This window comes from Siniperca chuatsi, linkage group LG15 (genome assembly GCF_020085105.1).
Source record: "Siniperca chuatsi isolate FFG_IHB_CAS linkage group LG15, ASM2008510v1, whole genome shotgun sequence".
In the NCBI taxonomy this organism is placed as follows: Eukaryota; Metazoa; Chordata; class Actinopteri; order Centrarchiformes; family Sinipercidae; genus Siniperca; species Siniperca chuatsi.
The window spans coordinates 20,720,666-20,738,305 of record NC_058056.1 but is presented as its reverse complement, the minus strand read 5'-3'; the positions used below and the strand labels follow the sequence as shown (position 1 = coordinate 20,738,305).

The 17,640-nt window shown below is 40.3% G+C and overlaps 1 protein-coding gene across 3 annotated transcripts in view; it reads right to left on the bottom strand.

Annotated features, from left to right (window-relative positions):
- Positions 1-17,640, bottom strand: part of LOC122861919 (glutamate receptor ionotropic, NMDA 3B-like) — a 103,129-nt gene that overhangs the window by 13,017 nt on the left and 72,472 nt on the right. For all 3 annotated transcript variants that reach the window (XM_044166995.1, XM_044166994.1, XM_044166993.1), the window contains exons 3-8: positions 15,045-15,541; positions 12,534-12,805; positions 11,571-11,807; positions 8,159-8,305; positions 7,707-7,852; positions 3,356-3,471 (exon numbers count right to left, since the gene is read on the bottom strand). In XM_044166995.1, the coding sequence (XP_044022930.1) occupies positions 3,356-3,471; positions 7,707-7,852; positions 8,159-8,305; positions 11,571-11,807; positions 12,534-12,805; positions 15,045-15,541 (1,415 nt within the window). The remainder of the gene's footprint in view (positions 1-3,355; positions 3,472-7,706; positions 7,853-8,158; positions 8,306-11,570; positions 11,808-12,533; positions 12,806-15,044; positions 15,542-17,640) is intronic.

Below are 17,640 nucleotides of genomic sequence, written 5' to 3'. Positions count from 1 at the left end.
GCTAGTGGCTATGTGTTCAGTGGCAATATTATTAATGGGGTGTGTCTAGGCTGTCGTAAACATCTCCCAACTGCACTCAGTAAAAACGGGCGCACAGTGACACCCCCGCATCTCTCTCCACTTAAGTAGCCTGAAGATTTCAGCAGAGCACCTTGCCTGCAGTGACTCCACAGTCCCAATTCCTCCGTCTCTCTGTATCTCCTGACCACAAACCGCTCTATAAATCCTGCCTGCATCCTCATATGGACCAAATAGCACTTCCTCTCTTTTTTTCCTTTCTCCATCCTTTCTCCCCCTCCCTCACTCCATCTGCTTGGGGTGAAGGTTTGTCTTGATTAGGGGACTCTGTTGGCTGGCTCTTTTATCACTCGCTGTGCAGAAAGGCGCAAACTGGCAGTGGGCAAATGAAAGCCCTCTATCTCCTTCTTGTGCTCAACTCCCACCTCGCTCAGCCCCCCTCACTGGCCGTCACTTTCTTTACCTTTGTTGTTCTTTCCCTTACTTACTTTTCTCATCTCATATTCACTCTTCTCTTTTTTTCCCCCCAATCTCCTCTCCTCCTTCTGTGTTTTTCCTCTTACATTTCCTGTCTGGGCCATTTCCTGCTCTTTCTTCCTCTACCGTTCAGACTTATTGAGTTATTCACTCCAATCCCATTCTTCCTCACGTAGGCTGTGGGAGTGACTAGCTACCAAAGGCAGTGTGGATTCTTTGCCTGCCTTTTCATGTAGACAATGAATCAAGTTGTCATCAAACTGACCCACTCTACATACCAATGAGATCTGCTTTCTCATCCTCACAATCATGAGTAATGCCACAGCGATGTCTCTTGGCCCATTTTGTCTTATGCAGTGAAGAAAGCAGTAGATAATCTCCAGTGAACAAGAGCTCAGTACAGTGAGTAGGGAATGCAGGAGTGGGGTCTTTCTGAGGCTACGCTTTGATTGACAGAGAAATGGTATCAAAGTTAGTGTTTGGTCCCATGCGGCACCCTTACTAGTATCTATTTACTGTCTCTATATATGTGTGTGCCTGTCTCAGAGATGGGAGGAGAAAAGAAAAGGCTGAATTGAAACAAACACATGGAAGTACACACACACACACACACACACACACACACAAGTAATATGCATGCACATAAATGTACTTCAGTGCCAGGCATGAGCATGCACACTAATTCTATGCCTGTAAAAACCTAGTTACTAAGCTGAGTTTGGGTTAGAGGTTAAATGCTTGATACATCCAATAAATGTGTTCTGCCAGCAAAAAATTCTCTTCAAAGTCACCTTCATAAGGCGTACATGTGCAGATGACATGTGACCAGAATGCAGTAACACTTACAATGATGGCTGGAACCTTTATTTACCTCAATGAAAGGAAGCACCAGACTTTAATTAGAGCTAAGACACAATTTCTTTTGACAGGTCGTCTTTATTTCTAAGTGATACAATTTACTCTTGTTCTGCAAAAAAAAAAATCCCACTGCTCATATATATTCATATGATTTTACAGCATTCACATCACTGAAGGAAACTACTTCTTCTACTACAACTTCTACTACTACTATTACTACTGGTCTGTACTGTTGTAACTAGTCATAATAATGTACATCTGGCTATAAGAGTTCTGCAAAGCAATTAATTACTTTATCAAAAATGTGATACTGGTAATTTATCATCAGCTATTGAACACAATGGCAATTAGTCTTGTAACCAATGTATCTATGCCTAAAAACAAAATGAAATAAGACCTTACCGACTCCCTGACTTATAAAGCAATACTGCAGTGATGCAAGTTGCAGTTATGTTTGTCTAGTAAGTTAAGGATTTCATGTCAGTGCTTGCAGGATATTGTACTATAGCCAGTACATATACAGGTAGGTCAGCATGTTCCACCACATGCAGCATATCTATTTTGGTAATATTTTAGAACTTCTTAACAGGCTAGGCTATTAATAATGTACAAATTTAGACTTTTTTCTAATAGTTTTAGTTTGGGTAGTACACATACACAAGTAATAGGTGTAGAAGGAGGATGGAAAATTCAACTTGTTAAACATGAAAGCATGAAAGAAGTGTAAAATGTTTTTTCACAAGCTTCTTGACTCTATTCTGTGGCTTTTCTTTTTTCCTTGCTTGCCATGGTTCATATAGTGATTTTCAGCAAGAAGAAGAAGCAAGGACTTTTAACTTTGGAAAAATGGAAAATTCTGCAAAAGGAAAACATTTTCCTTCGAGAATAGCACCAGAACACACTCACACACACATTAAACACACCACTATGCACGCAACCATCAGTGCTCTCACACATATACATGTGCATAAGCCCGCTCATTCATATAGCAACCGGTAGCAACGTACAAGAACTTGAATATGATAACCCCCTGTGTGGATCATTAGCTGTTTTTTGACTGGGAATGATTTGTCTATATGCTTCCTGACTGTGCTGCAGTTAGTTCGACCTGCAAGCATCAAGTCCAAAGTGTTCTGACTGGGCATTGTTATTAATAATAGATGGTTGACTACTTTTACCCTCCAGCTTTATAAGTTCATCCAGTAAATCACTGTGTTATTCTGTCAGTCATGCAGCTAACTACAGTATTTGATCTCCTTTCTGAATGTGTGTGTGAGTGTGCACGCTATATGTTTCTTTATATATGTATGTGTATGTGTTCGTGTGTGTAGGTGTGCATGCTTTATTAAGGTGTATAGTATATATGTGTGTATGTTTGTCTGTGTTGCATGAAAGACAGTATATGTTGTGTGTACAGGTACGGTATTTCTACAAGTGTGTGAGTGCATGCACAAGTGTGAATGTATATGTGCCACTTTTGGTTTGTGTGTATGTGTGTGTGAGAGAGTGCTTAATCACATTATGGGGACAAATCTTTTCATACAGTCACATTGTGGGGACTCACCCGCCAACTGGGGACAAAAAGCAGGTCCCCACAAGGTCAATTTATTTTAGGTGATATTGAGACTAGATTTTAGGGTTAAGAATACAACTATTATTAGGTTAGTGTAAAAGTTGGGGTCAGACATGTAGTGCTTTTGGTTAAAGTAAAGTGGTTAAAACAAACTTGATTTATATGGCATGTTTCAAAAGAGTGTAACAAAGTGCTTTAAAGAGGAGAAAAAGACAAAGAGGAAATAAAGAGACAGACTGGACAGTATATAAAAACAAGGACACAAAATCTAACAACTACAAATAATAAATAATGTTATAAGATCAAGAAAAAAAAAGTTAGTTTTAAGATGCTTTTTAAAAATGCTATCAGGTCAATACAATGTCCTCACAACTGAAATAATATAATAAAAACAAGTGTGTCTTTGTGTGTGTGTGTCTGCGTGTGCACCTTCAATGGCGAAAGGCTTCCCCACAGTGAGCAGTTTGCATTCTGCGTCGATGGAGACCTCAAAGTCCAACAAGGCTTTGTCCATGATGAACGCATCCAGGGCAGGAGGATCTGTCCTTCACCACCGACACACACACACACACACACACACACACACACACACACACACACATCAAAAGAGTGAGAGAAAAACATCAATTGAAGACAACTAACCTCAAACTTTTGAAGACCTGTAAATCAGATTTACTTCCAAAACTTCCACACACTCCCCAGACCCGGGCAGGAACCCTGTATTTGGGGCTGTCATCCCACTTTGTCATTTATACAGAGGATGAGATTAACCACAATTTAATACACTGTGCAAACACATACATCATTACCTAAACCAACAGCCTCTGTGGCGGACTGATAAGACATTATACACACTGCCGAAGACTCTCCTACTCTGGCAATATCGATCCAATTGACCCTAATTGACCCCTAATTATTGACCGTTCCTCTGTGTGCAGCCTCTGCCGCTGACCATGGCTGGCAGGAGATAAGTTTCAGGATACGAAGCATAACACACTGGATTTGAATAATATACCTACACACAAACATATTTCCTGACACACACACCCACACACCCAGACATCCACATGTACACACAAACATATTTGCGCGCGCACATATACACAAACACCAAATTTGAATGGCAGACAGATAAACAAGCACAAATTGTATTGTATTGGGAAAAAGCATGCATACACAAACACACACACGTGCAGACAGTCTAATGGAAAAAATAGACCAGACTGATCAAATTACCTGGAACTTCTTGTTATTCAGGATGTTTATTGCAAAACAAAAGGTTGACTTTGGAAGTCTTTGCTGTGCTGGCAAAGCAGAAAAGTCTGGGTTTTTTTTCTCTGCCTAGACTTGTCAAATACGAGGTACAGGGAGAAGAGAGAGGAGAGAGACTTCTTTTGGGACTAAAGAGGGCCGGAAGTTATCTGATGCCTGGCCTCAGAATAAAAGTGGTGTGTGTGTGTGTGTGAGTGTGCATGTGTGTAGGCATGGCAGTTTGTAGGTACGACTGTAAGTAGTAAGTCTGTGTGTGGGTATGTGCTTGCCTTTTCTTCTGAGCCTATACATTTGTGTTCATGTGCAGCTGCTTGTGTAGCCCTCAGCGTTCTGTCTCTCCATGAGAAGCCTAGTGAGTTTTTTTCCCTCTAAGATTTGAGTGCAGTATTGGGGTCAGTAGTTCTGCCAACACAGTATTTTACTGGCTCACTCTGGTTCTCTGCACTGCTGTGACTTCCACTTCTGCTTCGCCTCGCATGCAAACATACGGTGCCTTCATCTACCCCGTTCTCATCCTCTTTCTCTGAACAAGCGCTTTGTATCACAAAGTCAGCACATGCACTATCTCAGCATCTCTGCTGGTGCTCTATGGAGTAGGCATTGTGTCTGAGAAGTGTTTGTGGTTGTAGCTGTGAGTGTGTTTGCTGTGTGTGGTACAGTATGTCTGTGTATCTGTAAGCCAGGATAAACAAATTTTTCTCATTCTAGCATGTCTGAATTCCAGTAGTGGAATGTAACTTATTATTCACTCAAGTGCTGTATTTAAGTGCATATTTGAGGTACTTGTACTTTACTTGAGTATTATCCATTTCATGATACTTTATACTTCTAGTTCACTACATTTTAGAGGGAAATAATGTAGTTTTTACACATCTACATTTATTTGACAGCTTTGGTAACTAGTTACTTTACAGATTAAGATTTTACATACCAAACATATAATGAGCTTACAAAATATGATCCATTGTTATAGATTAAACTATCTCAAAAGTATATATAATAGTTAAAATTAGCTCCACCTCTACCAACTACAATAGTAAAATGTTACTGACACAAATGCATCAGTAATAGTAATCCAGTCATATAATCTATATAATTATATATACACACACACAAACAGTATATATATTTTGTATTGCAACTTTTAGTTAAGTAAAGGATCTGAATATTTCCTCCACCACTGCTAAATTCCTGTATTCTTTGTATCCATGTATGAGTTCATATGACCCCCATTTGTGTTTATATGAAGTTATTAAAGCTAGTTATTAAAGTTATCAGAACAGAGGGTATTAAAACACAGTATTTTTATTTTAATTGAACAGATTTTTTTTTTAACAGAATAACTGCCTAATACTAAATTTCCTTTCCCAACCTATTAGTTGTGCAGCCTAACACCTTTTTTAATTTCTCTGAAAAAAACACAAGGGTATAAATGGAGCCGCATCAGTGAGTGTGCTTACATGGACACTAGTACCCCGGTTTTGATTAGGCTTTTGGAGTATCTTGGTCATGTGTTTAAATGTGTTATCATGGTTGCAGATATCTGGATAAGCACTTATCCCGGTTTTGAGAAACCCAAATATGCTAGCTGGTGTACTCCAATAGAAACCGGGACACTGTGGCATGCAAACACCTTAGCAAGGTTTCTGATCACTCCTCCTCAACTCGAGATACATAATAGTTAAAAAATATGATAACAAAGGATGTAATGATACTCAAATGAAATTGAAGTTTGACACCAGTAATGTGAAGGATGAATGTATTGTTGCTCTTGTCTTCCATTACAGATGATCAGATGGAAAGAATAAATGCAGCAAACCAGCCAGAAACCAAAACGGGTTCATCCTCAACTGCTGAGATAATTCTGTTAGTAGAGAAGTGACAGCTAGATGTGGAGTTAAAGAAATGTCTTCACTGATGCATTCAATCGGAAACCTGAATGATAATATAATCAAGTATACAGGGAGCTGAAAAAACAGAATATGATCAAAACCAGGATAAGACTAACAAAAAACACATATAATAGGGATACTTGTGTGCATGTAAACATACACAAACTAAACATGAAGAAGCAGCATTTAGTTACTATGCTGCACAGAGCTGGAGCAAACTTCCATAAGATAAGACTTTCCAATTTAAAATAAAAACTTTATTTTCTCCACTACCTTTGAATGAACCTTAACCACTCTCTATTATCCTGAACTACTTTCTATTTGTTTGTCTGTTTTTATGTTTTTTTCTAAATTTCTTTAAAATGGTTCCTATCCTTTAAATTTATGTTTTTTGTGTCTTGTGTTGTATCTCGTATTCAATGTTTTAATGCATTATGTAAAGTACTTTTGTGAATTAAATGTGTTATATAAATAAACTTGCCTTGCTTTCCTGCTTTCATCTGCTCACAGTCCCCATTCGACACCCGATTCATCCAGTCATCCTCGGCCCTCATTTCACCAATTTGTCCCTGACCCTCATTTATCTCTATATTCAACACTTTTAATGAACAAAACAATTTTCCCTCAAATGGAGAGGAATGGACTTTGTTAATGAAATTTATGTAATTCATAGGATTTTACCTCACTTGCACTTTGTGCTAAAATGTAGTATCTCTGGATAAGGAAAAGCTCATGCTAATGCAGAGTATAAATATATGCAGCTCACAAAGCGACGAGTATTTGATCGTATCTCTGTCAGATGCAAAAGTAAACAGCGTGTTCACTATAAAAAGAAAACATCAACCAATGGGCTAGACACAACATCACTGCAGGTGGAAAAAAAATCAACGGAAAAATCAACCCTAACACACAACTTAGATTGAGCTAAATTGAGCTATTGCATTTATTTTAGATAGAAAAGTCAGTAGATACAAAAGTGTTATCATTCCACTCTTTCCATTTCACATTTTTAACTTTATTTTATCTTCAGGTGTTTCGTGATCCTTTTGTTTTTATTTTGTTTTTATCTACTGTTTTTTTCTGTAAACTTGCTAAGAAAAGTGCAATATAAATAAAATACATAAATAAATAAGCTGGAAATCAAAGCATCCAAAATTTTAATTGCTGATCTCATCGGGTGACACATTTTAGAGGTGGTGACAATTGATTAATGACTTTGTGGGCTTGTAGAAGTTTTGATTAATATGATATCAGATCCATATCTGATTGAAGGGTGTACAACTGGTGATTCAGACATTGTGCAGTTGTAGTTGTTTCATTATTCACTGTCTATGGATGACATCCAGAATGTCTCCAGGTGACATTATGAACTGTATTAATTTTCCTAAGTATATAGTAGGTTCTGTATTAAAATTGCCTGTGATGGCTGTAAATCTTGTTGTCAGTAGACAGAATTGTTATGCACAGTGCGTATGTAAAATAAGTGCGCAGAATACAGACAACCACAGATAAGAGATGTAAACGTGATTGGATTGTTAAGGTCTGGATTGCATTTGGGTGTAAATGAGGTATTTTCACAAATGAACATTGTGTGCATGTATGTGTTTGTGCCTTACTTTAACATATGTACGCCTTCAGGGGTGGTGGGCTGGTTGAAGCGTCTCATGTAGTCGTGCATCTCTGGGAAGCTCTTCTTCATGTAATCCTCAGCACTGCTCTCCCTCACCGTTCCAAAACGGAAGCCCAGGGAAGGATGGTGCAGCTGAGGGAGTGACACAGGAAGACATGGATGGAAGAGAGGGTGGAGATGGTGATAGAGGTGATAAAGAGAGAGAGGGGGATGGATCTCATGATGGGGCTTATATCAAATTCCTTCTTGCCCTGAACTCCCTACTGGGTTTAGGGATATGGAAAGCGATAATCCTTCACAAATAATTCCGCTCTTTACTCATTAGCCTGTCCTTGTGTAAGATTAGTTTGCGTGTACATGTAGCTGTGGGTCTTTATGTGTGTGTGGCGTGCTGACATGCATGCAGTTGCATGTTTGTGTCCTTGTATGCAGTCTAACCTTGTCGTCATGAATTCCTGAGACCTGCTCAAAGGTCTTCTCCCCGACCATGACCGCAGCTAGGTTGGCAGTGTAGCTGGACAGCACCAGTAAGCAGAAGATGGCCCAAAGGTTCATCAGGAAGCGCCCGGTCCAGCATTTAGGAGTCTGCAGCGTGAAGATGAATGTCAGAAGAGTTTTATTTTTTGTTTGGGTTTAGTTGCTTTTGTCATAATAAGAATAATGATAATAATAATAATTAAACAGATAAAAAAGAGAGATCTTTTTGATGAGTGAATCTAAAAATAGCTAAGCTCAAAACAAAAAAATGTCCTGATGTCAAGACAAAAATGAAACCGATTGACAACAAAGAACATGGAGGAAACCGAGATAACAAAAATTATATACATGAAAAATAAGGGCAGGGATTAAAACAATTAAAAATACAAATGTGGGAAGAAAGGTGCATTCGGGTGTTGACATAAATGTAGAGCTCCCTGAGGCTCTCAGCCTCCTCCCCCTCATTCTCAAATCACAATTTAACAACAGACTGAGGGTAATTAGTTAAGTTAATCAAAACAGACCAGGACAAGAGCTAATGCAGAAGAGAAAATCTAACAAAGTGTGACTGTTTGTGAGACACATCAGAAATATCTTTCCATGAAATTGCCTGCCTAGGGGAATGAATCCACCTGAACACTGTGATCATTTATTTATTCCACCAATTAAAATCCAGTTAACAGAAGAAAAGGGATTCATTTCTTGTTTTTAAAGTGTTGAGATTAATGAGACATTAATTATACAAACAAGGTTGTAACCCATTATTATGAAGGTGTTCGGAATGTTTTGAATTCTTAGGTGGTGAACTGAAAGGGGAGAAAGAGAGGATGGCATGCACACTTTAAGCACAAATTCTTCAGTAACATTGTTTATGGGAAGGAACTAAGGGAAATTCTATATATTCTTTTTTGCACTGGTGCTTAGGAGATGATCAGGGTGCCTTCAGCGCTCCCATGTATGTGTTGGTATTTTATTTCACATTGGGCTTACAAGCTATCTATTTAAGGGGAAATGTGATAAATAACACATCTGCTAACACATGAAATGTAACTGAAGCCCTGTCCCCCTCAGTTACTGTTACACCTGTCAAGCTTTCTGTTCGCAATGCAGTTTACAGTGATAGCAGGGGCAGGGACTTTGAATTTGTGAATAATTTAAAAAAAGATGAGTCCTTGATTTTAGACAGTGGTAGACAAAAACAGGATTCTAATTTTTAACCTGTAACTGTCAATTTTGCTAGCTGAAATGACAACTGTCGCTGGCAGATTTTATTGATAGCTACCTAGCTAATTAAGCTAATATTAACCCCATGAGTTGGTTGAAGACACTGTCTACAACTGACATTTTAATGTGTCCAGCAAACTTTTTTGAAAACGAGAATTCCTTTTACTTTTGCTCTCGTGTTTTTGAAAAGAATAAAAAAGAGACTAAAGCTGCATGTCCCAGGCAAAAAGTCAGCATCCATTTGATGATCCATGTAACAGCATTGTGCTTATATTGTAGTGTAGAGATAGTTTTCAGTATAAGGAAAAATGACTTATTTCATTCTAACACAACCCTGTTTGGCAGCTTAGCTTACATACTTGTTCGCATTTTCATACATTTTAACTTAATGTTACAAGCGAAAAGGCTTAAGGTCGTGGACTAAATGTGTTTGGCAAACATAACACTATTTCAGGTAACATTGGCTGGGGATGCTGAAGCATTAAACTAAATCCAATACAGAGCAGGACAGAGCTGCTACATTACCCTCTGCTAGTATCCAGGACTAGCTTTCACACAGTGAGGAAATACTATGCAGTGAATGTGTGAGTCTTGAACAAAACAATAGGTAGTAAACTAGTAGCCGGACATGCTAACGACTGCTGCATTTTTTAGAGAAACACTCCATTCCTTGCACTTTAGCGCTTGTGTTTTTGGTTTTGGAAAGAATAAAAAAGTGTCAATTTCACTTATTTGTTTTAAATACTTTAAAACTGTGCAAATCTTATTAAGACTGAACACTAAAGATTATTCCAGGGAAATAAGCTATTATTAGCGGTTTAGCAATCAATTGACTTGCCCACTGTCTTCCCAGTAGCCTCAATAAACATGACTCTTTGGCTCTGACCCAGCACACAGAGGTTCAATGTTGCTTAAGGACATTTTTAAACAGGTCACAAGGCTGCTAATGGACACAACCTGTTAATTAACACATTGTCAGTTGTGAGGATCAAACCTGTGACCTTTCAGTTATGAGAAGGTCTCTCTAATCACTTGGCCTCCGTTTCATGCAAGTCAATTGCACTGCTTCCTTTAGGGACAAAGTGTGATTATGTGTTTAAAGAAATATTATGATGGGGTGCATACTCACTAAGAGGAGTAGGATAGGCAAGAATAATTTAAGCATAAGCTATCAAAATGATGGATTTTGCACAGTATGTTGCTGTTTAAAAAAACAAAGAATGCAGAGGACAGTTGTTTTTCATCTGTGTTGTGGTTGGGTGTGACTGTGGGTGTGACACGAGGAATGTCGTTACTGCAAAGGTATATTTAATATCTTTATGTATTTCTATCAAACAAATGACATGAAAATAAGAGTTGTTTTTTATCTTTGAAGGAAAATAGATTGTTTTTCATCTTGCTACATATTTTTCAATGGACAGATTTGCCTAAGTCTGAGGATTTGACTTCCATTTGTCTTCGGTGATCAATTGTCTCACACATTTCTCTCTCGTACTAACCTTCGTTGCATGGCTCTCCAAATTTGCCCACCCACTTGCCCTCTCCCCTTTACATCATCCTCTGTCTACCCACCTCCGTGTCACCCTCATTGTGTTGTTTTTCTCTTCTCTGATTACCCACTTACCCTTTCAACCCTGTCTCACCATCTTTCTGTCAACCTCCCTATTACCTTCTTTTTGAAGCCCATTTCCCGATTTGCACTCTCACCTTTCCGCCCCCATTGGCCCTCTTCCCCCTGCCTTCTTGTTTTCAACATTGTGTCTGACTACTTTGGGGAGTTAACCTCTACTCGTTCCCTCTTTTTCCACCTTCATCCATCTCCATCATCCTCGCCATAACTCCTTCAATCTCTGTCGGCCCACTTACCCTATCCCCTTCCTCCCTGTATGTGCATTATCCTCCCTGTACCTCTCTACTTCATCACTGCCTACCTTCTTAACCTCTCTCCTATCCATCTTTTCCCCTCCCTAGCCATCTCTATCATCTTTCTCCATTCGTTTTTCCCCTCTAACTTCTTCTTTTTCAACTTGCCCTCACTTGCCCTCACCTTTCCCATAATGCACATCCCCTCCTCCCTTTCTCTGCAATTTCTATTCCCTGCCCCACCCTGCATGATGCCTATTTATCACACAGAGGAGAGCTACTTTACCTTGGTGGCGACAGTGCGTCCAAACAGTATGGCATAGCAGAGATTGAGGGCGGAGGAGTAGGAGAACACACGCAGCCTGTTCCTGCCATGAGGTGTCATGCCGAAGGGGCTGTTCCACTCGTACAAGGTGAGGAAGAGTGCGGTGAGATGCAGCGTGACAAAAATACCCACCCACATGGACCAGTGGAGAGGCCACATGAAGGCTCCAATGGGGGCTGCAGTGTCCCGGCTACGTACCTGGTAGGTCAAAAACAACTTGATGCAGTTGACTTCTCTCTGCAAGAGTTACATGTGTTGTATTTTGTACAAAATTGTAATTCTAATTCAACCCCCAGTTTGTAGGATCTTGTTAGTAAACTTCTCTTAAACACTCCTAGGCATAATTAGGTTTTAAAATATTGCATGCATTGTTTTTATTTTGTGCTATTCATCATTTTGTAAGGGCAAGAAATCACTTCTTCAAATAATGGAGTTCTCATTTTCAAATGGAATCGTATTGTCAGATCATATTATGCATTGCAGTTTGTCAGCCACAGAGGGAGATGTTAACAAATCAAAGAATAACTGCAGCATGTTTGAGGACTCTGTATAATGATTCTGAGAGGCTTTCTGAGAATCCGTCTTAACACTCTTAACTGCCATTCATTTTGAGCTTTCATAATTAACATGTCAACCAAAAACTCAGCAAAGTAATTATACACAACTAATAATCTCCTGTTCCTCACCAGAAGACCGGGTGAGTGGGGCATAAGGGCAAAATTAAGTATTTGCAGACCATATCGTCAAATCATACTGAAATAGTGTCAGCCACAGAGAGAGACTGACAAATCAAAGTAACACTGAGCGATGTTGCCACTGACTCCCAATGCAGTATATTTTTAGGACATGCCCCGTGTCTTCTATGATCATTAAAATACAAACTCAAAACTCCAACAAACTAATGATGACTTCAAGCAATTGTACCAGAATGCCCAGGCTGGTGGAGTAGAAGGGCGAGGTGAAATCGATGACTCTGCTCCTGGCAGAGTTGATGGAGAAAGAGGTGACAGCCATGTCAGCGGTTCCGCTCAGCAGGTCCCCGACCAGCCCCGTCCAGCGTCCTGTCCCGCTCAATGCTCCGTACTTCCCGTCTCCCACAATATACAGGTCAAAGGTGAAACCCATGTCCTCTGCCAGTTTCTCCAACAAATCAATGCAGTACCCGTAGCAGCACTTCCTCAGGTCCTCTGGTAGGTCTGACAGGAGAGAAGCGATGATGATGTGAAATTTATCCATTTAGATATTCATATGCATGCTTTGGAAGTGCAGGGGTTGCACTTTGGGGAATTTGTCCACAACTGTTGACTATGAATCATGGAGCAGGACACTGTGGTGCTTGTGTGTTTTTAATGACCCCTGCGTCCAGGCTAAGAATACATTTAGTCACATTAAACCTGGGCTAGAAAAATGTAACAACTCTTGAAATACGTATTGGTCCAGGTGATATGTGAAAATGATGTTCACTTTTTCATAAAAGCAAGAAACTTGGTACACTTGTACAGTTTAGGGCCCTGAACATTTTCAGAAATGGAGCCATTGCAAAAACACCTCACCCCATTTTACTTTCCGGGGTAACCAAAAGATGTATTTTGCATCATAGCTCCTTAACCAAACATGATAACAAAGAATAGGTGATGTCTACTCCTATGCTTTGATGATCAAGAATTACAATGATGCCATATACAACATCATAAACTGTTCAGATGAAAAGTTAATGGTGAATTCAGTGATGCTGTGAGAAGGAAATCACAGTATCTGAGAACCTAGGCTCGACTTTATAATATTATGTCTGTTGCATGCATGTTGTGTAGAGTTTTAAACGCTTAATCCTTTTGTTCATGAACTCTGATAATACAGTGACTGTGAAGAGTATGGGGTATGCGATACGGTGGGGTATGCGATTCTAATCCAATACACGTCTTTTTGTCAAAGTCAGCGAATATCACCTCACGGGCTGCTAGCTGTACGTTCTGTGTGTGTGCTGAAAAAAACTCTGGTGTTGGTACACAGCCCTGGCTCTGTAAATGGGAAATAAAGTGTGGATCGGACCGAGCCACACAACACTATTCCAGCCATGATTTGTGTGTCAGATAACGTTAAATTACTTGCCCACGGACTTTCAGCTTATTTTCTAGTTTGCCAAGATATGCTGTTGTTGTGATGTTAGCTATAGTAGCAGGGGAGTTGTGAGTATCGCTGTCTGGAGCTGGTTTGCTGGCTCTGGGAAATGTCTCGTCCTCTCTGGCTGTTAGCTTCACAGCAGCAACTGTAGCACAGTTTGCTAACACACAGCCTAGCTAATGTTAGTTACATTACTTGCTGTGTTGATGTTCGCTCTATATCATGGTATTTGTCATGGTATTGGATTTCTCCAGAATCGCATACCGCACCTTTTAAGAGAAGAATATTCAAAATGACTTTAGCAATTTAGCTTAAAAAGAATGTGTCAAACACAAAGATTTACTGTACTTCAAAAGAATTATTTCAGAAACACTTTTGTTTCATTTTCAATTGCCCTGGCAGCCTTTCTTGCAGCCAAAACTTAAGACTTAAAGGATGGACTGTCATGGCTGCCACAAAGCGTTTTTGTGATGGCTCCATTTCTGAAAATGTTCAGGGTCCCAAACTGTACAAGTGTACCACGTTTCATGCTTTTATGAAGAGTTGGCAAGATGGACATGCTGTGATATACATTTTCACACTTTCTGCCATTTTTACCCATTTAGTTTTTTTGGGCAAACCCTTTTTTTGCAAACTCAGTCAATCAAAATTCAGCAGTATGTCAACTGCTCTTGAAACTTGGCACACATCTCTGCGCTAGTCCTGCCCAAGCACCAGCATATGGAATTTTGTGATCAGATATTTCACAATTACTGTATATTAAAGGGGATAACACTGTAGTAAAATTAATTTTACTTTCCTCAATTCCTAAGCCATCCTCAATACAAATGTCAATTCCTATTAGCTGTCTTCCGTTTGCCATCTGTTGATTCACGTCAAACAAAGTTTGGATGTCTTAAATTTTACTGCTCTACTGTAGGCTGTGTGTATACTTGGCCAATAGTCTCTTTAGTCAGAGATATAGTACCTGTAGTTCTTTGACACGGTAGTCTTGATATCTTATTGATTTAATGCCTTTAATCCTCTTTATTTTATGAAAAGGAGATGTAGCTGTAGAGCTGAGCCCTCAACACCTGGTAAAATTTGCACCTGGTATATTTTTTCACTGGACTTCAATCTTAAGGAGGAGCAGTAGGGATGAGGCCAGTGACATAGCAATGAGATCTAAGCCAAGAGATCTAAGAGTTTACATAAAAGAAGCTTAGATATAAATAAGAACTCATGCATGTCCTCCCACAAGTTAAAATATTTTTTGACAGGAGTTCTACAGCATACCGGTACTTCACCATCACAGTATGCCAAGACAAAACTCACCATTTCCCTCCCATTCTGCAGCTGTAGTGTTTGGGTTGTGCAGCTGGTTGAAGAGGCTCTGGATTATGTCGGACCTGTTGGTTCTGGGGTCCAGACACAGCTGACCAGCTGGACACAATCCATCCTCATCCACCTCCCGTGTGAAGACAAACGGGTGTTCCACCAGTGTCACCACCTTCAGACGGTGTCCCTCAACGGAAAGTCCCGGCCTCCAGCGTCCTCCAACGTTATTGTCCCCCTGGCCATCCCCTCCCCTCACCCCAGCTCCAAGACCTTGTCCCTGGCTGCTCCTGAACCCTCCCACCAGTCCCAGGATCCCCCCTTCTAACTCCAGCCTGCCTCGGGTCCACTGGCCTACAGTCACCCAGGCCGGCTGGCCAAGAGCACCCCTCTTCAGGCTCCATACGTGGAACAGTTGGGAGGAGAAGATCCGAGAAAGGCCAGCATCCACCTGGATCAGGCCTGTGGCCCCAGTGAAGGAAGTGTTGGAGAGAAACCTCAAGGAACAGAGAGACAAACAGACAATAAGTGAAAGACAACAAAATTGAGAAAAAATGCATGATCCATGCTGGGTTACTGCAGTTTAGAAATGTAACCCGCAATAATACACAACAGTAAACTAGCCAGATGAAAAAAAGTAGAAAAACGCAAGGAACAAGTTACAAACGATGGTGCAGACGGGCATGGTGTGGTTGTGGAGCTTTTGCAAGTCTGGTCTCAGATGGGTAATTGCATCTCCCAGAAAGTCATAATTAAAACTTAATGCAGTGCAGTGAGGGTCTCCTCCTATCTGCAAGTCCATACAGACAGTCATTGCTATTCGTCTCACCCGCCTGGTGGCCCCGCATTGGTCTTTACGGCAGAATACATTAGGAAGAGCAATCCCTGTTCGCACATAAATCTGCCCTGGCCTCTTGAACCATACAGGGATTGTTAGCTCATGTCTTAGCATTTGATCATATGGACATCGTCAGGTGATGTCTCAATGTGAAGCCATACAAGTACTGTTTGATCATGTCTTGATTAGTGCGGGATTGTAAGGAGGTCATTGAAAATCGTAGGAGTGGTTGTTTAAATGTTAAAGTATGCAGGGATCACTGCATTCGGTATGGGTGTTGAACCGTGCAGTGACTTTTGATTATGTCTGGGTCAAGGCTAGAAATGGCAAGTTTTCCTTCCTGTTAATGGAAAAGGTTGGTATAGCCGTAGCCCTTTCTCAGAGCAGAAAAACAGCTTTTCCCTCTCGCTCTTTGTTTTATTCTCTCTTTTCTTTTTGTCTCTCTCTCTCATCTCCAAGTTATATGTTGAATTGATGAGCATAGAAAGTAACCACTGCTGGAGAACTTCATTAAAGACTAAATTGATCATGAGGGTCATTAACCTAACCTCCAAGCCTAGTCTGGACTAAAGCCTGTCTGCACCACACAGAGATCTGTGTAAAGTTTTGTGTATTCTGCTTGTGCTTTTGTTCATAGCCCTCTTTTTTTCACATTGCGATTTACTTCAACAGCACAATATCAATTTATAAACCCATTCCTGGCACCATAATTCTCTAGAGCCTGATTAAAAATGCCTCTGATTTGAAAGTCATTCCCATCCCATTCCACGTTAACTTATGTTTCCTCATCAGCAGCTCCCTCTGTCTCTGTGACCATAAAGCATAAGTGCTAGCCTTGCCTTGAGCTAAAATCACTCATGGTAATAGCACGGCTGAATCATCATATCCCATAGACAGCAGATTCATCAAACCAACCCACTTCAGGCTTATATACTATACAATAGTGGCTGCGGCTGGTCACAAAAAAATTAACCATAGGCTTCACTTTACATCTCTTATCTGAGCAGAGAAGTGTGAAGCCCCCTTTTCCACAGTTTGTGACATTTTTGGATTCATGCCTAGAGATAAAAACATAAGATAGGAGTGTGAGATAATACAGAGATAAGAGCAGGGGTGTGAAAAGTATGCCACACTTTCAAGCAGCATCACCTTTTAGGTATGGGTACTGTGGGTTGTTGTGTTGGCCAGAGGCTGCATTTAAAGAATGACTGTGGATGTCAAAGCAGATTGATAAGTCAGCAAGTGGTGTCAGAGAGGGATGGCTTCCTCTCACTACACCTGGCCCCGGTTTACACACTCAGAGAGTAAATGTCAGCAGAGTGGCCGGTAAATGATTACTCTATAAGAGAGTCCCAGGCATGTGCCTCAGTCCCTTATCACTCTCTCTCTTTTAGTTTGGAGGAAAGTTTACTCCCTCTGTCTTTGTCTGTCTGAAATGATGTGAGGCTTGCTTGCTTCAGTGTTTTAATCTCTTCAGGGGAGATGGAATCAGCATGGCAGCTGTGTCGAGTGAGATGGCACTGACTGGCAGATCTCACTCTGATAACAATCCTCTATCAGTTTCCCTCCCTTCTCTCCTTTTTTCTCCTCCCCCAAATCCTTTCCCACACAAGTTTCTTCTTCCTTTTCTTTGATTTTATTCCTATTTTTCTTCAGCTGTTTCCTACTTCCCCTGTCTTTCATCTATCTGTTTGTCTTTGACTACTTTCTCCTTTCTCTCTAATGTATTTTTGGGAATAAGCACCCAGGGATTTTTTG